The sequence below is a fragment of the Barbus barbus genome (assembly GCF_936440315.1).
Source record: "Barbus barbus genome assembly, chromosome: 23".
Taxonomy (NCBI): domain Eukaryota; kingdom Metazoa; phylum Chordata; class Actinopteri; order Cypriniformes; family Cyprinidae; genus Barbus; species Barbus barbus.
This window is the reverse complement of record NC_136751.1, coordinates 22,344,684-22,367,607: the sequence shown is the minus strand read 5'-3', so window position 1 is coordinate 22,367,607 and position 22,924 is coordinate 22,344,684. Positions and strand designations below refer to the sequence as shown.

Sequence of the window (22,924 nt, the reverse complement as noted above, 5' to 3'; positions counted from 1 at the left end):
AGAGAATGCGAGTCTAAGGCATATATTAGCCCAATAAAATCATCGGATGATCAGGTCACCACAAACCCTGTGGCAATTAATGAAATATTTAAAGGTTTCTACATAAATCTATATAAAGCCGAAACAGATTTTGATGAATCAATCTGTAAGCAGTATTTAGATAAATTGGAACTGCCTCGGATCTCACAGATGGATAAAGAATCTTTGGAGGCCCCATTAGCTTTGGAGGAACTCCATGTCTCTTTAAAAAGCCTTCGAAAGGGCAAATCGCCGGGCCTAGATGGTCTCCCCCCGGAATTATATTTAGAAATTTGGGATTTGGTAGGGACACTTATGCTTAATTCATTTAATTTTGCAATTGAACATGGGGTATTTCATAGAGATCAAAAAGCATCACTGATTTCATTACTTCTTAAAAAAGGGAAAGATCCATTAGATTGTTTCAACTACAGACCAATTTCGCTTATCTCATGTGATCTAAAAATTTATGCTAAAGTTTTTGCTTCTCGTATGGAGAAGGTAATTCATAGTCTGATCAAGGAGGACCAAACTGGTTTCATCAAGGGGCGCAATGCATCTGATAATATGCGTCGACTCCTTCATATTCTTGACTTTGCAGACTCCCACCCAACCCCTTGTGCAGTCTTTTCACTTGATGCAGAAAAAGCCTTTGACAGGCTAGAGTGGAATTATATGTGGGCAGTTTTGCAATGTTTCGGCTTTGGTGAACACTTCATTTCTATGATTAAGACATTATACCACTCACCTGCAGCATCAGTCATAACTGGTAATGTTATTTCCCCCCCATTCCCTTTACAGCGGGGAACGAGGCAGGGCTGTACGCTTTCCCCCTTATTGTTTTGTCTATCTCTTGAACCCTTAGCACAAGCCATCAGGAAGTCTGAAGTATCGATTAAGATTCATGATCATAATCATAGTATTTCGTTATACGCTGATGATATTATTCTATATTTAGACCACTTTGATGTTTCAGTCCCTAATATAATTAAGGAATTTGATCATTTTAGTAGCTTATCTTGATATAAAATAAATTGGAGCAAATCTGCTTTAATGCCAATTAACAATATTAAAGTTAATTCTTCTATTCCCTCATTCATCCCTATTAAGGACTCTTTCACCTATCTGGGCATTACCATATATAAAAGCATTCATAAAATTGCCAGGGACAATTTTAATAATATTTTAGTTAAGGTCAAGAATGACATTCAAAGATGGAAGAATCTTAACGTCTCCCTTCAAGGAAGAATCTCCACTGTTAAGATGAATTTGCTACCCCGATTTAATTTTTTTTTCTCTATGCTACCGCTTTCTCCCCCTCCAGGTTACTTTAACCTTTTCACACGTGAGTTTAAAATATTCTAGCTGAGCACCCAGCGTGAGTTTTTTCAGGCGACCGTTATTTTCGAATGTATAGCCTTATTGTTTCCATGGCGACGCGTCCTGCTTGTCATGTGACACACCGCAGCAACAATAGCGCTGTATGACACGTGGATTGCTTTTACTTCGTTTTTTACTTTTTTATTATTAATATTCACAAACATACTCACAATATTATTAAATATCTGATATTCCGATTCTCAAATATGTGCAAGTAAATTTATTTGGTAGTTTAAATACTTTTATAATGACCGTGTTAGTTGATCTATACCGGGTGATGGGCGCCGCTATGTTTGTTCGCGCTGAATCCGAGCTGTGGGAATAAGACCATGTAAATTCATCCTCTCTTCCCGAAAAACCTTAAAGTAAGTCTCCGGTTAAACTGGGAGAACAGCAGAGTAAACTTTAAAGTTATCTACACAACAGTGGCGGATGCAGAACGTGACAGATGTGTGGGCCTGGATTAAGTCGAGGTGGGCCTGAATCTATGGGTGTTCCGAAATCAAGGCTGGGTTTCCCGATAACGTTGTCTTTTAACGCGCTACGAAGACTCTTAAGGTATAACTTATAAAGGCATACCATTTCTAGACGTGTTTCCCGAAAAAACATTAGGAAGCTGCTTAAGATACCTTCTTACGTGCAACTCTACCAGGTGCTGTCCGTGGTGATAGTGCTGAATTGGTTGATATCGATTCCACGGCTCCAGAATCAATTATTCTCTGATGCACGGGCTGCTTCACTGCGTTATGTGAGAAAGCGGTGTTCTTTATAAAATAATCACTTCAGAAATAGTTGAAATTGCATGTATTAGGATAGCCTAGCCTACATATTTTAAAATTGTATCATATATTGCTGCCACAATAACCATTTAAATTTTTTACGTGCTTTCTTCTAGTTCACATTTTTTGTTTGTTGTGGTGAAGCTGCGATGAAATATTGTTCTTGTAAATACTTTCCAGCATTTCAGTAAAAAAAAAAAAAAGTGTAGCCTAAATAAGAAGGTTTCGGGAAACGCTGAAACCTTGAGTCCTCTGACGTTACTAGGTGCGGTAGCCATTAAAGAAAACGTATTTAGGTTCATATATATGTTCAATATTATAATATATGTTTTTATTTATTTAATCTATTTTGGTTATGAAAAGTGAACACTGAACAGCATTATAAGAGGCGCAATATGACATGGTCAGACATGATTATGACCACTTCATAGGTTTGTTTTGTAGAAAGACTTTCTTTAAAGTGAATTTCGTTTTGTATAAATTGTATCTTAATTTTAATCAATTTTTCATCAACCAATTGCCTGGATTTAATGAATAAGAAGCAAATATACCAGACAATATAATCATGGAGGCGCCCCCGCGGTCACTTGCACTGCACGTTAACTGGAGCATCTCATCCTAACTTAACGAAACTCAGTGTATGCCTCACACAGACATGAGAAATACATCAAATGCACAAAGCTTGAAATGTCTTTAAACAAAATAATTAAAAACGAAAAAAAATTAAGGTTATAACGTGGTGTTATTCAAAATACGTTTTCCACTTGTCTAGTTCAGGGTGCTTGCAAGAAAAGTTCTCAAAGTGATCATAGCTGAAAGCTGCTCGGGAATACTTTTCTCATTAGAACCATACTGTAACACAATGAAACATTCAAACTGCTTTATAATGGTAACAAAAATTGTTTATTAGCCTACTTATTTTGTAATTTAAATTTAATCTACTGTCAAAACTGAGCTAAATACATAAGCCTATATAACATAGGCTATGGCTACCGAGCCAGGAACATATCATTCACAAAAAGGCAACATTGTGATAGTGCATAGGGAAGATCAATTAGAGAGCACATAGCTCTAACAAAATAACAAAAAACAACCACAACATAACACTCTATTCAGTGAACATTTAAAGTAATGACATGTTAACTGAACGAATATTTAGGCCCTGAACAAGAGGCTGAGGTCAACCCCCACGTACACGTTTAGCTTTCTAAAAAAGCAACATTATTTGAGCTTAGAGGCTCAAAGTAGCCTACTTAATAGTCTCATCCTGCTATCAAGCCACGGCCTACATGTAAAGAAAACCATGGCCTATACCTTACCCGGCTACACAAGGTGGAGTCGCCTGGGTTTTGAATTAAAGATAATTATGATCTCGTCATAATCCAGTGTTTCTGTCAGTTCTCTTTCGAAAGATAACAGGGTCAAATTGTTCAAGCGTTCAGTCACCATTGATGCTCTCAAGCGAGTGTTGATCCTGTGAGTAGAGGAGAAAAGTCTTTCAACACTGCAGGACGTCATGGGTAGTGTGATGATGGCCCTTAACAGACGGTTCATTCCGGGGAAAATATCAGCAGCGCAGGCATCCAACAATTCAATTAGTGAGGGCATTTTGTCTTTGTCAGCTTTGCCCTTGATGAATTGGGTAAAAAAGGCAAATTCCGCATCACAGACTGTTATCCCATACAAGCTGCAAGGAGATTTGATCAGTTCTTGTGTGCCAAAAGTGGTGGATCCTGGGATGTGGGCAGCTGAAGCTCGCATTATTCCATAGGTGTCGTCTTTAAATCGGCTGTTCAATTCAGGCATCTCGTTATCCAGAATACAGTTCCAGAGTGCTCTCAGATCACCATTATTCTTGATAGCGGATGTTTTTCCCAATGTTGTGGTGACAATAGACTGACTAAACTTTGCAGGCAGCTTTCGTTCACGAGACATTATCAGATCCCAGCATGCTATCTCATATTTATCCATCAACTCCTCCGTCAATCTGAGAACTTTGTCAAAGTCACCATCTGAATCATCTCGAAAAGTGGCAAGGGTGGCTTTCAATGTTTCAATTAAGGAGATGCAGTCTGTCACACAGATTGCTGGACTTTGCAGCCCCTTTGTGGCAAAATCGCTGCACTGAAACAACTTGCAAAACACAACAAGCATGAAAATGAACTTTTTTGTTTGCATCTGTTGTAATAGGTTATCTGCATCTAGTTTTGTCGGTCTGCTTGTCTCAGAATACTCAGCAAGAGTCTCAAGTAACACGTCTAGCATTTCTAAAACTTTATGAACAGATCTTGATTTAGAGCTCCACCTGGTGTCACATGACCTTTCCAGTTCCTTGCATGGGCGTTCTGGATGCATTTCCTTCTGAAGTTCCACAAACCGAGCGTGCCTCTGGGCCCCAGTGAAGAAGTTGTGTATCTGATTGATGACAGTGAAAAAATACTGACGTGTCCAGATGATTCCGCAGCAGCACAAAGCACTAAATTCAGTCTGTGGGAATTACAGTGTACATACACAGCTTTGGGGAATGTCTCTTTTAAGATAGATTGAACGCCTCCTCTGTGCCCAGACATGACCGATGCCCCATCAAAACAGAACCCGACACAAGAGAGAAGGGTCCAAACCAAGTGGTTCTAGAATTTCAAGGATCCTCTGCGATATTCCTTGAGCAGACAGGTCAGCTGTTTTGACAAAGCCCAGCGCTCATTCTTTGATTGTCCCACTATGGATAAATCGAACACAGACAGCAACTAGCTCGCGTTTCGAAACATCTTTAAACTCATCTGCAAGTATGGCAAAATATGTGGGCCTAGGCTGTTCTTGCATCTCCGTTTTTATCTTCCTGAGTAGAAGTGAAGCGGCAGCCTCAAGTAGCTCGTCCTGAATGTGGTGGGACATGAGTGTAGCATTTCGTGGCAGTTCAACAAGTTTTTTTTTTATTTCTGGGTCGTACTTCGATATAAACTCGAATAGCTCCAAAAAATTCCCCTTGTTTAACGCTTCCTGAGTTTCCCGGTGCCCTCTCAGGGGTATCTCCATTTTGGCACACTGCATGACAACATCCAGCACAACTTTGACGTGCTGTCGATTACGTTCAATGAACGAAATGGAATCTCCGTGCATCTGATTTAATACAGTACCGCTGCCTTGTTGCGCATGACTTTGTTTGTAGGAGAGTAATTTTACAAGTGCAGAAGCATGTAGCTTGCTAGACTGATGCTTCTCACAGACCTGGCCGATACGTTTCCAATTTTTAAAACCCTCTTTAGTAAACGTCCCCTCAGTGTGCTGTTCAGGAAAATGCCGACAGGCTTTACAAAAAATCAGGTCTTTCGACTGGCTATATTCAATCCAGTTGAACCTTTCATACCACTTGGCGTTGAAGCTTCGATATTTCCCATCAATTATGGTACTCGGGAATGCCTGTAGATGAGGTTGGGTAGCAGGTTCCCCCAGAGCTGACAGATCCGACGGTGCAATTAAGTGTAGCAGTGATCGTCGATTAGCCATAGGCAGATCTGCTTGCCGGTTAGCATCAGTGAAGGTCGTCGGTTCGGAGTTAATCTCCGCTCCATTCTCAGAGTCAGCGGTTGTTCCATTACGATCCACAGATTGGTCCTCCAAATAATTATTAATCTCAATATGAGGTTTTTTTAAAAAATGAGTGAGAGTAAGTCGTTTGGCCATACTAAGAAAAATCAAGATACCGTAAACTTCTAGCGAACGTTATAACCGTTGGTTGTTCGCGTCATAGATGGTTCGCGCCAGATTACAATAGAGCGTGCTACGTTGATGTTGCATTGACCAATGAAAACACGTCACCAACACACTTAAATTTTAAAGTTATCAGGCTTGCTTATAATTTTACTGTTTTTAACATAACATGTTATAGATGAAATACACCACATAAAGTAGTATCCATGTTTAACAATACAGAGTAGTATTTTATTTTATTTTTTTATTTCTGATTGGGCGGGCCAGCTGTCAATGTGGGCGGGCCCAGACCCGTCCAGGCCCACCCACAGCTCCGCGCCTGCTACACAATCTGTATATGATATCAATAAAACATGTTGTCAGATTATATTTGTAACGATCATTATTGCTGCTTCCATAGACATCGTGTATTTTACAAACTATAAATGTATGGTTTTGCTAGTACTTATGTGTATTTAAATGTCTGAAACCTAAAATAAGCATTATATGGTTGAAAACACGGAATATTTGTGATAATATGACAAGCGCTCGGCAGCCAACACGCGAAAGCAGATTTGAATTCAGCAGTTGATGACGTGACTCACTGAAGTTTCTGATCACACCGGTGAGATCGTACGCTCCAGGGACCAGCCAAGACTGATCACACCGGTGTGATCGTACGCGTTAAAGGGTTAAGGAGATCAACTCCATAATTACGAAATTTATCTGGAATGATAAATGCCCCAGAATTAAACTTACCACATTACAACATCCTAATAGCGCAGGAGGACTGGCTGTACCAAATTTTGAACTGTATTATTGGTCGTTCCAGCTTAAGGCTCTTCATACTTGGGTTGATCCTCAATCTACAGTTTCTTGGAGAGTGATTGAAGCTGACTAGGTTAAACCAAATAGACTCCAGGACATTTTATTTACTGGCACAGGGAAAAAAGGGGATAATTATAAATTTGGTCCGGTTGTGGCCAATTCTATTAAAATCAGGAAAACGGTTGAACGTCGGATAGGAGGACCCTTCAAATTTTGTAATAGTACACCTTTATGGCACAATTTTAATTTTGTATGCGGAAATCGCCCATTTTTCCTACCCTCTTGGTCTTCTTTAGGTGGGGTGGTGATGGCGCAGTGGATAAGACACATGCCTTTGGTGTGAGAGACCCGGGTTCGAATCCACTGTGAGACACCAATGTGTCCCTGAGCAAGACACTTAACCCCCTAGTTGCTCCAGAGGCGTGCAACCTCTGACATATATAGCAATTGTAAGTCGCTTTGGATAAAAGCGTCAGCTAAATGAATAAATGTAAAATGTAAATGTAAACACGTGCGGTGATATATATGATAACCAGGGCCTATGTTCATTTCAGACGTTAAGAACTAAATTTTGTCTACCAGCATCCGCATATTTTGTCTTTCTTCAATTACGTTCCGCTCTCAAAGCGTATGGCGTTCCTTGGTCTTCTCCCGTTTCCTCTCATCCTATGCGGGACTGGATTGCACCATCTGCTGGTCGGCCATCTGCTTCCTTAATATATAATACGATTCTTGATTGCATTATAAAACCTCTTTCTATTAAAACTATTTGGAATAGGGAATTATCTGACCTTAATTTATCCGTCGACTGGGAGAGGGTGTGGTCTAATCTCAGTTTAACATCTAAAAATCTGGCTCATCGTCTTATTCACTTCAAAGTCATTCATAGAGCATACATAACTCCTTACAAAAGATTCAAAATGAAACTACAATCAAATTTCAACTGCCATATATGTAATACTACATCATCAGGTACTTTTCTGCATATGTTTTGGGAATGTCCTATCACTAGCAGTCTATGGACACATGTAAACCTGGTTTTATCATCCTTACTGCAAATTGATTGGTCAGTTAACCCAAGTTTGTGTCTTCTTAATGATGATTCTGGTCTTTGTATAAGTTCGATGCAAAAGAGAATGTTGTTTGCTGGCTTTACAGCTGCGAAGAAGACAATAATACAGAACTGGTTTACACTGCATATGTGTGGGAAAACATATTGGATCCGTAGCCTCCTGCAAATAGTGTCTTGTGAATGTACAACAGCACGAATCAATGGAGCCAAGCCTTCTACCATTGATGCTTGGCAGTGCTTTCTCTTTGAAATACGTGACTGTATGGAGGAGTGACTTCTGTGGGTTTCTTTTTTCTGTCCTTCCTGTTCTCCCTCCTTTTGACTGGACTTTGAGATGTTGAGAATGTGTCTGTGGTTTTATTTTGTTATTTTATATATATATATTGTTTTTTTATGTTGTGTTATGTATGAAAAAAAAAATATTTAAAGTTGTTAATCAAGATTATTGGAGTGTGTTTTTCTACAAAATATAATGTTTAATTTAGTGTTTTACTTGTCGTTTATTTGCGATTGGTTTGTTACCATCACTTACTAGCAATTTCTTAGTGATTTTTTTTATATCCAATTTGGTCCCACTTTAAATTAGGTTGCCTTAACTACTATGTACTTCAAAAATACGTACAATGTACCTATTGTGTTAATATTGTATTGCAAAACACTTGCTGCTATTTAGATGGGATATGGATAAGGTTAGGGACAGGTTTGGTGGTATGGGTAGGTTTAAGGGTGGGTTAAGGTGTAAGGGATGAGTCAACTGTGCAACTATAAATGTTATTACAGAAAATAATTACAGATGTAATTGCATGAAAGTATTTTTTTAAATGTAAGTACAATGTAAAAACATGTACACCATAAGTGCATTGTATCAAATTATTAATTTAAATGCAAGTACATAGTAGTTGTGGCCTAATGGTTAGAGAATTGGACTCGTAATCGAAAGGTTGCGGGTTCGAGTCCCCAGCTGGCAGGGATTGTAGGTGGGGGGAGTGAATGTCCAGCGCTCTCTCCACCCTCAATACCACGACTGAGGTGCCCTTGAGCAAGACACCGAACCCCCAACTGCTCCCCGGGCGCCGCAGCATAAATGGCTGCCCACTGCTCCGGGTGTGTGTTCACGGTGTGTGTGTGTGTGTGTGTGTGTGTGTGTGTGTGTGTGTGTGTGTGTGCATTTGTTCACTACTCACTGCTGTGTGTGTGCACTTGGATGGGTTAAACGCAGAGCACCAATTTCGAGTATGGGTCACCATACTTGACAATATGTCACTTATCATTATCATGGTAGTTAAGGCCACCTAATATAAAGTGGGACCTCCAATTTTGTTATAGGCAGCATAGATCCTGATTATGATTGCCGTAACCTTTCTGACTTTGATTTGACCTTTCTTCCAGGTTCTGTGTGTTGAGTTCCTGGTAGCACTGGGAACAGCAGTTCTAACAATAGTAGCCATGCCACACTTTGACATTGTCACCAATGTGATGATCCTAAACAGCGTGAGCATCCTGTCCGCAGTGTTCCAGGTGGTCGCTGAGTGCCTTGCCAAAGAGAAAAAGTGGCTTATAATGCTCCCCATGTGCTCCATTTTATTAACCATCGCAGGTTATGTGTTCTTTGCAGTCAGTTATTTGGTATTCGAAAGTTCCTTAGAGATAAATATATCAATTGGCCTTGCCATCATTGGGACCATCTGTGTTTCTGTGAACTGGTGGGAGAACTACAGCACGCTCTTTGCTGTATCATTTCTAGACAACATTTCCAGAGACATCGCTCAGTCCCGTAACGTGGTCTGCATCATCTCCAGTTTGACGAGAATCCTGGTTACATCAGCTGTGGTGGGAGCTTATGTTCCTCTGTCAGGTAGAGAATGGAAATCGGTCAAACTTGTCTTTGAAACAGTCATCGTTTCATTGGTGGTGATCCAGATTGTATCCTCTGCCTTGTGCCGCTGGTTTGTGGTTGTGGCTTGTAAGATGCACGCCCTGCACCGCAGCTTCGTCCTGCCCATGTACCTGGCCTCGATCACAGTTTTGGCAGTCTTTTTGGTTCCAACATCAATCAGGCTCCCAGATTCAAATCAAACTTCTACCTGTTTTGAGACCTTTCAGCCAAAATCCAGTGACACATGGCTGCATTTGATGTTGACGGATGCTATAAGAACTCTGAAAACCAGGGACATTGTGGTTAACGAGAAGATAGGAGGACTGACCTGTTTGGGCTTCTCTGCTCTGAGCTGGTGGCTGGGACTCATGCTCAGTACGGTTTACATCTGGTACCTGAAGATCCATCGAATAGAAAGAACCCAAGATCTGTTTGTGCGACGCATGTATGAAGGAGCATTTCTAGAACAGTCCATGTTGCTAAATACCCGTTTTGAAATCAGAAAGAGAATCAAGGAAAAAAAGAGGTAAGTGTTTTTACTTTTTAAGTATGGTTACATATATCATTAATATATCAGCCAATATTAAATATTTTTATTTATCCATAACAAAATTTTATATTTAATGTTGAATGGTGTTTTTTTACATTTATATTTTTATCTTATATATTATATAATTTACATATATAAAATGTATAAACCTAAATGTAAAATAACCATTTATAACCATCTATATTTCTTTGTCATCTAAATCTCACTTAAAGTCTATCTTTAAACACTCTTTTAAACACTAATAATAATACATCTACATATGTTGGTTATTAACTGGATAATATGATTATGTTGTTATTGGTATGAGTTATTCTTTTATTATTATTATCAGTGCATCCCTTTAAATCAACCCCTCTAAGTTAAAGCATTGTACACAGTAAATGTGTTCCTATTAAAAATGACAAATGAGATCTGTTTGATGTTATAGTTCTTTCTCCAAGTCATTAGTAAGATTAGAAGGAGAGCAAAATCCCCCACTTCTTAGAGTTTTCATCTGAGAAACAGACCCCTGTATTTTCACATGTATCTCCTCTGGAGTTTAAAAAGCATTCAACATCTAAAATTGTGCTCACGTTTACCAAAATACCTGCAATTAAAATAAGCTTGCAATAAAGCCCTATTTCAAAAGGATCTCATCAGATTATTCCAAAAACTATTTCTGAGAAATTCAAGTCTGTTAAACAATGAGACACCAAACTTTTCTTTGGATTTCTTAACATGGAATGACTTCATAAATATTTAAAATGTACTCCACAGTGCCAAAGAAACCATCAAAGTGTTTCTGTGTGCAACGATGTGGCACGAGACCTACGATGAAATGATGAAGATAATCATCTCTATGTTCAGGTAAACACAGACTACACTTACTCAACTTCTAAAAAAATTCAATTGAATTTTAATAGCAAAATTCTTTTACTACCAGGCTCGATAAATACAGGCCCAAGACCAAGGAACATAGTGATGTCGAGTTTGAATTCCATATTTATTTTGATGATGCTTTCAAGGATGTTGATAATGGAAGGCATGTAAAGGAATATGCTGAAATACTTGTTGATGTAATTAAAGAAGTTTACACGTAAGAATCCTCCTTCGTTATATCTGTTTATGTGTTCTGAGAACTTATGTGCAAGACTAATCTACTAATACTTCATATACATTAGCATATTCAAACAGAAGGCAGCACTACCACGCCAGAAGATCATAAACACCCCTTATGGGGGTCGGCTGGAATACATTCTCCCTAAAGGCAATTTGATGATGGTTCACCTCAAAGACAAGACACTTATCCGTCACAAAAAAAGATGGTCGCAGGTAAGATTCATGAAAAATCCAGTTAAAAAACAGATACATCATTTTTTTTTTTATACCCACAACTTCACTAATCATCTATGTTCGCAGATAATGTACTTGTATTACATTCTTGGCTGGAGACTTAACAGACAGTACTTCAAAAAGCTTAAAGCAGGTGAAGAACTGGATTACCTTAAGGAGAAATTGAAGGTTAGTAGTTTATTATTAGACTTTCTACAGATTAATACAATATCAGCCAGAATTTTTGACTACAGCGTGTTTTTTTTCAATGCTCTCTAGAAAGAAAGTGAGAACACATACATCTTGGCCCTGGATGGGGACACTGATTTCCAGCCGTCAGCAGTCATGCTGTTAATCGACAGACTTAAACTCTACCCAGAGGTTGGAGCTGCCTGTGGCAGGATTCATCCCATGGGCACAGGTTGGATATATTATAGCTACATCATGTGGCTTTTGGTCCTGTAGCAGTTAAAAATAAAACTGCATTCATCTTGCAGAATAACAATGTTTTGGTTGTACGTTGGATCTGCTCGAATAAATGTGGTCGTTCGTGGCACCAGAGTACACATGGAAATCTAAAAAGATATAATCTAAGCAGGTGCCATTGTGTTTTGATTTACTGGAAACGTTGATGTTTTTAAATCAAAACACAATGATTGTTGATGGACCAACTGATGGACCCTTCTCATGTGCTCTATGAAGGATGCGAACCACTTAGGTCGGTGTTACCGCTTTCCAAGGTTCAGATACAACTGCTATAAGATTTTTATTCCTTTGGCTACAAGATTTTTAAACTCTAATGTGAAAGACATAAGCACATGATTGGTCTTAATGCAGGTATCCTTTTACGTGGTCTATCTGTATTGGCCAAATCAAATTTCCCTTAAGAAATCGCTAAATGACGTAACAAAAGTTTACATTACAAGTCATTAACACTAGACGTTAAGACTGCTAGTCTGATAAGGTCAAATATTACAATGAACCTATGCTGATGCTAGAGAGCTGAATGACTATTTATCATTTCAATTAAATATATTACCTGATAAGCAAGAAAAAACATTTCTGGGTTGCTTTTGAATCCTTACAAATCTCGGAGTTCTCGCCACATCTAAAAAGTCAAGCCAATGTTGATTCTGGTGTTATTATGGAATCGGGTGACACGTTCCCTTTTTGCGTGTAGATGCTGCTTTGTTTTTGTATTTGTAAATGGTTTTAAAAAAATATTTTTTTCACTTTATCATTAATAACATTTCATTTTTTTAATAATTCATGACAAGAATAATTATAATAAATAATATAATAATCATAATCATAAAATAATAATAATAATAATTAGAATGGATTTGCAATAAAAAATTATAATTTTAATTATTATTTATTTATTAAAAATAATAATAATATATATATATTTTTTTTCGTATTGTATTCATAGCTCAGACAAAATCATGATTGGCTCTCGTTCACCACGGACTTGAGGCTGGTTTATACTTCTGGGTCAGACATATGCCGTAGCCTCCACACCATAGGCTGTGCGTCGGTTTTCGTTTATACTTCTGCGTCGTTGTCCGAGTCGACGTGCAGTACACATGCAAACCGCTCGGGTGTGGTGACCCCTGCACTAGAGACTACTTATGCATAGATTTTAAGGGCAATGAATAGATTAATCAGATCATTTCTTCACTATAATTGAAGGGCCCATGGTGTGGTATCAGAAGTTTGAATATGCGGTAGGCCACTGGCTGCAAAAGACTGCAGAACACGTGTTCGGCTGTGTACTGTGCAGCCCTGGATGTTTCAGTCTTTTCAGAGGAGCTGCACTCATGGACGACAACGTCATGAAGAGATACACAACCAAAGCCAGTGAAGCCAGCCAATATATCCAGTATGACCAAGGTCTGCTTAAAGTTAACTTTTGACAAATTATATAAATTCAACTAAAACGAAAAGTAATTCACCCTCTGTTTGGTGTAATGTCAGGCGAGGACCGCTGGTTGTGCACTCTGCTGCTGCAGCAGGGCTGGAGGGTGGAGTATAACGCAGCATCTGATGCCTACACCAATGCTCCACAGGATTTTAAGGAGTTCTACAACCAGCGCAGACGCTGGGGACCCTCTACCATGGCCAACACCATCGACCTCTTGGGCTCAGGAGGACTGACCTCTCAGAGGAACAGCTCAATCTCAAAACTTTACATCTTGTACCAGACTATCAGCATGACAGCTTCCATCCTGGGCCCTGCCACTATCTGTCTCATGATATCAGGTAAAGTTAGCAGTTTAGAAATATTTATTTGAATAAAAAAAAAAAAAATCTATATTTTGTGCTTGGATTTATTATTCTGTTTCAGCAGTATGGTATAAGGAAGATATGTTTTTACAGTTACATTTGACCAAAATATCTATTAAAGTGCTTTGTTTATATTGCAGGAAGCTTTGTGTTCATCTTGAATATGGATGCAAATATAGCCCTAGCTTTGGCCATAGTGCCCCCGACTATCTACCTCATCCTGTGCTTCAAACTGAAATCTGACACACAGATTAAAATTGCAGCAATCATGAGTGTACTCTATGCATTTCTCATGGCAGGAACAATTCTCGCAATCATAGGTAATTTTTTTTGTCTTTAAGTATCTTTTAGTTTGATCAGAAGTTTTCTTTTCAGTGTCGTTTTCTTTTCCAGTTGCACAGTAAGATTTTTTTAAAAGAAATTAATAATTTTGCAAGGATGCATTAAACTGGTAAAGTTTAAAGTGACAGTAAAGACATTTACATTATTAGAAAAAATCATCACTGGAGTAAATTAAAACATTAAAAGACATAAGAAGACAGTTCTTTTAAATTGTAATGATATCTCAAAATATTAGTTTTTACTGTATTTTTGAACAAATAAATGCAGCCTTGCTGAGAATAAGAGAATCAAATATATATATATATAAAAAAAATCTTACTAAAACTTAGGAATGGTAGTGTACATTAGACTTAGGTGCATTAGAAAATCTTTCCATTCCCAACCTTTTGAAAGTACAGTGGTGTATACGTTAGTCCATCAATATTTTTAGACTGCACATTTTTTCTAAAAGATAGCAATACGATCTAGCCTATATCTATAATACTTTCTCTTCTCTCGTCAACTCTCATAGGTGATTTAGTGAAGCAAAAGACTTTTCTGATCCCCAGTGGTCTGTTCCTCATCGGCATGGTGGTTTTGTACATCATCACGGCAGCTTTACACCCACAGGAGTTCTCACTGGTCATCTATGGATTGTTATACTTCCTATGCATTCCCAGTGGGTATCTACTCCTAGCTATTTACTCCATAGTCAACATGAACAATGTCACGTGGGGCACTCGTGAAACCGGCAGCCAGACTAAAACTACGGCAGTCGATACCATCAAGAAAAAGGTCATGAATGCCACATGCTGCAAATGTCCATGCTTGAAATCTGAAGATCTGAGTGAGAAGATATTACCATCAGAAGAAATAACAAAAACTGAAAAGCCACAAATTCCCTTGGAAACACAAAGGTAAAAACATGTCCACACAATAGGACAATTGAACACTGACACTTCAGTCCATCTGTGAGCATTTTATATTGTAACTATTGTAACTACGTAGAGGCGTGTTTTAATACAACAACTAAAACTAATACTGCATTCCTTTGTATTGTAGGGAACATGAGTTCCAGCTTAGTCCTCATCAAAGTAAGTGTAACTTCTATAAATAGTTTCATAATATTCTATGCAGACTTATTGAATTTGACTACCATTAAAACTCATATGTTTCATCCAAAAGCTTGGATTGAACATTTGCAGATGAAATCTTACGAATTTCCTTTGGATGAATCTGCACTGCCTTTGGTAAGTCTAATATATATATATATACTGAACAAAATTATAAATGCAACACTTTTGTTTTTGCCCCCATTTTTCACGAGCTGAACTCAAAGATCTAAGACTTTTTCTATGTACAAAAAGGCCTATTTCAAGAAATATTGTTCACAAATCTGTGTTAAGCCCGATTCGGACGGTAATTGTTTCTCAGGTAAGTGTTTACGTCTCTGATGTAAGTGATTTTCACCATATACAGGGGGTAGTTGGTGATTTAATTGCCATCCGAATCCAACTGCGGTCAGGCCAGCCTCCACTTTGAAAAACACGGTCAATCTAGCCGCCACATTATTTTGTGGTGCGAGCATAATGCGGTAATAGCGAGTAAAAACGTTATCTCTGGCATTCATTTATTAAGCCAGTTTCTCTGTCAATAATGAATAAATAAATGAATGAACGAACGAATAAATGAATACATTTTAAATAACATAATAAAAAAATATTTTTATTTCATTCAATTTAAATGACTTCAGATGTTGAGTAATATTAAATGTACAATTTCCAAATAATATGAAAATAACTGTCTCATGAGGAATAACAAAATAAAAGCCTTTCATTAACTTGCATATAACCATATTTATCTGTAAATTCACATAGTTATAAAAAGAAAACTCCCTGTTTCCACAAAAAGTTTCACTTTTCATTAACAGTACACCACTCCAGAAAGTCATTTGCCCAATGTTAGGACTGTCTGATTTCCTATTACAAAATAAAAGCCCTCCAAAATCTCACATATGACCAATTTTGTCTTTGATTTTGGATAGCTCTAAAAAGAAACCTCCCTGTTTCCACAGACCAGTTTCAATTCAGATTAATAGTCCACTACCCCTGGGTGTCACTCAACCAGTTTCAAGACGATTTTATGTTGCATTACAAAATAAAAGCCCTCCAAAAACTCATATATGACTAGTTTTGTCTTTGATTTTGCATGGCTCTAGAAAGGAAACTCTGTGACCCAAAAAAAAAAATTATTATTTAATGAACCTGAGCTAACATGACCTAACAGTTGTATATTTTTAAGTTTCAAGTGTAATTTATTTATATAGCACCATTTACAACAGCAGCATCTGACCAATGTGCTTTACAGCATCAACATAAAATAAGTAGTAAATATGACCTGGTTGCAGGATGAAATCGATTTCTGGAGAGAACTGCAGAAGAAATATCTGGAACCTCTTAAAGTGAATAAAGAACAACAGGAAAAAATCGCTGATGATCTAAGAGAACTTCGAAATAAGGTACACAAAAGAAATATAGTATGTGGTCTTGTTCTAAAGTATTTGCTCTGGAACCGTAGAGATTTGTTTCCATGCTGTTTTGCCTTACTTTTCCATACAGGTTACATTTGCCTTTTTCTTCTGCAATGCACTTTGGCTGGTGGCAACTTTCTTCCTTCAGGCGATTGGAGACTCAGTCTCCATAAAGGTCCCAAAAATCTATCCCAATGGGACTTATGACCCAACAGAAGTGTTTTCCGTAGATCCAATCGCACTGATGTTTCTACTGGGTTTTGCAGTACTGCTGTTAATTCAGTTTGTTGGAATGCTTTACCACAGGTAACTAAACATGCACACAAGAATTTAATCACAATTACTGATAAAGAGATGTATTTTTAATGGATTATGTTCTTTTGTTTCAGAATCTACACATTTATCCATTTTGTGGCATATGCTGACACAGAAATTAAATCTTATAGAAAGCAGTCACATCGGTCACATCAGGTGAGCCAATTGATCACAAACAAAATGATGACATTTGAAATGTTAGCTTTTTTTTTTAATGAACCATGTCAATCATGTTGCACAGATCCTGGACTCAAATCCACCAGCCTGAGACGTATGGGCCAGACACAGCTTTATGTTTTAAGAGCCCATCTGTTAGGGCTATAACTTCAGTATAATGTTTTGCATTTAATAATTAATGTTTATAGTCCAGTGGATAATAACAGTGCAAATAGAATGTTCTGAATATTTATTTAGTGTTTAAACCTGAATGCTCTGTTGTAGTGTAAAACATTGGGCCTGACAATTCATGAATTAATTACATGATATGCAAATTAATAATTAAACTAATCACAATCAATTACATAGTACTGAATATCAGCATTGGATATTATTGACATTACAAGAAATGGCCAATAATTTGTAGTTTGTTAGCCAATATATTATTTATTTCTACTTAATTATTTCCATTCCATATACCATACCACTATATTTCTTTCTTTCCTTGTTTCTTTCTTTACAAAAATTAACTGCACTAAATTAACATTAAATTCACAGTTATATAAAACAAAATGTAATCTATATCTTTGAACACATTTACTGTACAGTGCATGTAAATAAATTATATTGATATATGCTCTATTGAAAATGTCTCTCATTGTGTCTCAGGAAGTTTTAATGTTATTGAACAGAAGTTCAGTTTGTGTGAATACTAGTATACTTGCTTCTATATTATTTTATTGTTTTATGTGATGTAAAAAAAGAGGTAAAACAAGCATTATTCTATGAATCCTTGAATAGTATGAAACAAAACCCTTATAGATCACTTATATGCTAAAATAACAATAATAATAGTACAAATTGATAGCAAGAGCCTTTACGTCACATGCTGAATTTGGCCAATCAATGACACTGCAAATAAGAACGTTAACCCAGGATTAACACACAATCTCATCTTGAACTGTATCAATTTATAGGGATGGTGAAGTACTATTGAGGATTTTGTCAGAATTTTGCGAGTGTAGTCACAACTTTGACTGATCTGTTGAACCCAAAGAGGCATTTAAATGGTCAGAAAGGTTGCCCTCGAAAATGATAAAGCTTTATTATCAAATGCTCCTGTGATTATTACTTCAAATTTGATGGTAGCGCTTGTGGTGTCAGCACTGTCCTTATTTTAATATTTATTTTTGGCATTTTTTGACTTTATTAGTATAGGACAGGAAGTGACAGGAAGCGAAGTGGGGGTGGGGGTAAGCGAGATCAGGAAAGGTCCTAATGCTGGGATTCAAACTCGGGACGAGCACCAATGGTGCTATATGTCGACGCGCTGCCCACAAGACTATCAGCACTGACATGTCCTTTTAATTTTAATTATGTTCTGACGTTCCTTATGTTTTTTAATTTTTAAAAAAATCAAACATTCTTTTTACATTACTTTTCCATCATAAATTCATGAATTATCAAAAAAACGTGAGCGGTAAGTGTTACTCATATTATCCACTATGTGGCCAAAAGTATGTGGACACCTGAATGCACCCATATGTACTTGTTGAACTAATTTCAAAACTTTATTAATAGGGGGTTAGTCCTCCATAGTCCATACCAATTTACATTTCCTGGGAAGGATTTTTACAATGTGATGGAAGATGAAGGGATTGGCTCCCATTCAGACACACAATCAAATATAGCTATAAGCTACAATGATGGGCCCAAGCACAGGTGCTACTGCCACCCCAGTGGCATCAGGAAAACAGTCCACAACAGGCAATATACATTTAACCATAGTTTTTAGGATTACAGCAATAAAAGGGTTACTCCAGAACAAGAGTGTCAAACAGATACACAAAGAAAGGGAAGGATATATAAAACTTTTAATGATCAATTAGGATTTTTAAAAATGATTTTATCTTAAACGATTATCTATAAGCTTATGTAAAATAATTCAATAAAAAAAAATATTGCCAGTACAGTACATATCAACTGATTCTATGCATTTATTTGTAATTATAGCTGATGAAAACTGAGAGGAACAAGATTAGGCTTAAAAGATTTCTTATTCTATGACTCCATCTAGTGGACAACTACAGCCTTCATCTATCAGTTTAGAGTGCTGGTGGTTTGTGATTTGCTGTTAGGCCCCAGAGCATCATAAAATCATAAAACTAACCAGGTTTCCTCTGAATGTCTTGTTCTTCATATGTAAAATATTTTGAAAAGTTTGGATAATGCACTTTGAAGATATAAGACAATTCCTGTTTTCTTTTAATCCATTACTTTAGTAAATCACCATGGCAACAATGTTTGAGATATCCAAAAACAGTTCATAAATTGAATTCCTCTGTGTTTTGACATTATGTAAAGTTTGGTGTGAATAATATGAATACAATTACAGAAGTATTAAAGGATTTTAAATGCACGACGTAGAGGCAAAGAACCACCCTCTGTGAAGTGCATTTAAAATCCTTTAATCCATCTAGTATCTAGGCTATTTTATTAATAAAAATCGCGGGTAAGCATTGACAAACAAGTTTATGTCTGTGTGCAGCGCAATCGGCCACCTTCGAACTCACTCTCTCTCTCTCTCTCTCTCTCTCTGTGTGTGCGTGCGAGTGATTCTTGTTGGTTAGTGTACATCAATTAAAGCAGCACATTAATATAGAACGGTGATTAAACTGACTTGGAACTACCTGGGGCCAGTTGCACCAGCTAGACGTAAAAAAGCTGGGTGTAAGCCCTACATTGGGCTTTGCAACGTCCAGCTTTCCAATAAATATTTGCACCTGTTGCACCAACTAAAACTACGCCATGATTTCATCGAGTAAACATTTTCTAACAAGTCCGCATTTTTATATAGTCTCCCTGCACGTTCCCATAACAAATATTAAAAATGAAGGCGGCAGGTGTAGAAGATTTTTATTAGTCAAAATATGAATTAATCAAGTATAATTAATGTGAATTTAGCCATTTATGTATCAAGCTATTCTTCCATTATAATCATATGCCTGTGTGTCGGAGGCCTGCATGGATGGAATGTGCTGACCCTCGAGATAGGAAACATATGTAAAAATACAAAGGGGGCCTCTTTCCTTACTATAAACACGTCTAGGAGCCCCTTTTCTCTAGGGAGGGAACATATTAGGGGTGGCACGGTACACAGATGTCACGGTTCGGTACGTACCTCGGTTCGGGGGTCACGGTTCGATACAATTTCGGTACAACAGGGGAAAAAAAGACATCTACTTTGCTCAGTTTCTTTTATTTTGATGTGAAAATGCTAAATATTATTACATGTTATATATATAAAATCTGTTTTGTTTTCATTGTGAGTGTACACAAATAAAAGCAGACCTTTAACTACAAGCAACAGCACAAATAAAAATACAATAGAGTAAAGATACAAATAAAATAATCAGTGATTTTCAGGGGTTTTTTTAAGTACAGAAATTGAAGTACAATTAAAGTAATCAAAGGTAAAACAGCATTGCATATTTGACTGTATAAATTAAAGATTACTCTTTATTAAAGTTACAAAAGCGATTCAATCAAGAGCAGTGAGTGATTTCTTTGTTGTTGCTGTTTATTTAATATTAACTGTCACTTTAAGAGAAAGCACTGATACTGTACGCCCAGCCGGCTATGTCTGCTATAGGATACTTACCAAGACGGGCATTTTGACAGAATTTTGTGTGAATTTATCCATTAAAACACAATACTTCAGAGAGAGCTTCATATTTGCGCGCGTTCTGAGGCGCAGGTTTGTGCGCTTCTGATGAGCGCACGCACAAATCTTCTCACTGCGCGCGCGAGCTCGCGTCCTCTGGCTCTTAAATATTTGAGCTGGCAAAGCTTACATGACTTTAGTCTAAACACCGATATCAACGTGTGCTGTTCAGGTCTCACCTGTGCGCGCGCTATCAGCACCCGGGTGATGACGGAATAAATGCTCATATTCCAGCATACGGCACTCGCATTGAACAAGAGTGAATGATTTGTCCACTTTTTTTTTTTTCTTTCTCATCGCTGTTGTGATAATGTACTGGGAAGCCAGAATGCGCATCCATTAACAGAAACATACATTAGCCGAACCCTATTTGTTTTACGTGTTATTTATAACAAACCACATGCGTTGTCAGAATTCAGTTGAACCGCGGTCCTAGCGCGTGCCGAACCGTGTGTGGAGAACCGTGCGGTTCGGTTTTTTTCCGCGAACCGTGCCACCCCTAGAACATATGTATAAGGAAAAAAGCCAAAAAAGGTATAATGCATATGTATGAAATGTACTGAACACGCCTAGAGGAAAAACTATTTAAAGAGGACACAGAGAACATTCTGGAGATCTGTTCTGCAGAAAACTTCTCGGCTTTATTCTCTTATTGCAATAAAGTCTATCTTCTGGCATCAAAACCCCAAGACTCTGAGAGTGATTCTTTATAGAAAAAGGTAGAAGCCACCTCCCTCAGGTCTTGCCTACCTCTCTTCGACCCACACCTTCCTCTAGCCCTACCCACAGGCGGGGGAGGGGCACAAGTCGCGACACTACCCTTCTGTGCCCATCTCTGATCCCCAGACCGAGAAGGGCCAGGACCCCTGCCTTGTTCGGGCTCAGACCTGGACCTTCTTGGAATGAAGGTTCTGAAGGCTGCCGCACCTTCGCCTCCCTAAACTTCTCAACCACCATTTCGACGCAGGTACTGAAAAGCTCGGAAGGCGAGACTGGAGCATCGAGAAGAAAGTACTTCTTTTTCTTCCCAATATCTGCCAGGTTTACCCACAGATGTCTCTCCGTTACCACCATGGACCTGCCCACTTCCGTGCTACTTCCATCCCTCCGGGGGCCTGTCATCTGCCCTCATCTTCCCTTCTCTAATTCCCCTGCTACCACCGTTAACTCCACCTGACCAAGGTTAAGTGGGAACCTCCTGCGCTTGACATAGCAGTTTCTCATGCTGGACCTATGATGTATTGGTCAGGTTCTATGCTTCATAGAATCTACCTTACTGATGGTTCAGACCTGAGGCCTCTTTGGACTTCACCTCCGGAACTGAGCTCATGCACGGGAACAATGGTGGGTGAGTACAATCCATTTCTAAAAGATCTGTTCGCTGGTGGTTGTGTTTCCTCTGCTAGCATTCTTTGCCGTGTTTCTGGGATATGTCTTTTGTGTGATTTTTTTTACCTGTTAGGGTAGGTCCTCAGACAGCCACCTCTTGTTATCGACTGATGAGTGATGACCTCACTCGTCGATACTAGATCCAGGCTAGGTTGATAGCCCTGTTCCAGGCCTCATACCTTCTGGATCATGTGGCCAAGTCATAGGTTTCTTTGGGAGCATACTTGGTCATCAGGTCCCCAGGTCAGCACTGCAATTCCAGGACCTGCAGGTCTTTTTACTTTCAGTTATCTAACGACTGAGATGCCTGCCACTGTGTCCCGCCCCAAGGGGCCTGCTGTTGTTAAGGTTACTCACTCAATCATCACGCATTATCTGAGTGAAGATCCTCTCACTGAGGCGCTGAGCAGCTTTTCTCTTTTAACGCCACCCTGCAGTTTACATCACACTGCCCTTATGGTGAACCAGTGTATGACCCCTCTATGAGTGGGCTTGAGTACACTCTTCCCTAAGGCATGAGTGAGAGGTATTTTTGCGTGTCCTAAGTGCTACTGGCTCTAAGGAGCAACATCTCTACACGTGATCTGGGCCCCATTGTTTCTACATTCGCGACAGGTTGGTGATCGGGATTCTGGACCACAAGTTATCAGAAAAGCTTCAATTTATGACCGATTTGACACTCAGAAATGCCATAGAGCT

At 38.3% G+C, this 22,924-nt stretch overlaps 1 protein-coding gene across 1 annotated transcript in view; it reads left to right on the top strand.

The window, feature by feature from the left end:
* Positions 1 to 17,757, top strand: part of LOC306842692 (chitin synthase chs-1-like) — a 29,634-nt gene extending 11,877 nt beyond the window's left edge. Inside the window, exons 4-19 of the mRNA XM_079373701.1 lie at positions 9,157 to 10,169; positions 10,950 to 11,039; positions 11,116 to 11,268; positions 11,354 to 11,504; positions 11,592 to 11,693; positions 11,784 to 11,925; positions 13,197 to 13,397; positions 13,482 to 13,766; positions 13,931 to 14,110; positions 14,644 to 15,028; positions 15,174 to 15,205; positions 15,297 to 15,361; positions 16,519 to 16,629; positions 16,730 to 16,947; positions 17,031 to 17,112; positions 17,198 to 17,757. Coding sequence (XP_079229827.1) covers positions 9,157 to 10,169; positions 10,950 to 11,039; positions 11,116 to 11,268; positions 11,354 to 11,504; positions 11,592 to 11,693; positions 11,784 to 11,925; positions 13,197 to 13,397; positions 13,482 to 13,766; positions 13,931 to 14,110; positions 14,644 to 15,028; positions 15,174 to 15,205; positions 15,297 to 15,361; positions 16,519 to 16,629; positions 16,730 to 16,947; positions 17,031 to 17,112; positions 17,198 to 17,224 — 3,237 coding nt within the window. The 3' untranslated portion in view covers positions 17,225 to 17,757. The remainder of the gene's footprint in view (positions 1 to 9,156; positions 10,170 to 10,949; positions 11,040 to 11,115; positions 11,269 to 11,353; positions 11,505 to 11,591; positions 11,694 to 11,783; positions 11,926 to 13,196; positions 13,398 to 13,481; positions 13,767 to 13,930; positions 14,111 to 14,643; positions 15,029 to 15,173; positions 15,206 to 15,296; positions 15,362 to 16,518; positions 16,630 to 16,729; positions 16,948 to 17,030; positions 17,113 to 17,197) is intronic.
* Positions 17,758 to 22,924: the final 5,167 nt, after the last annotated feature.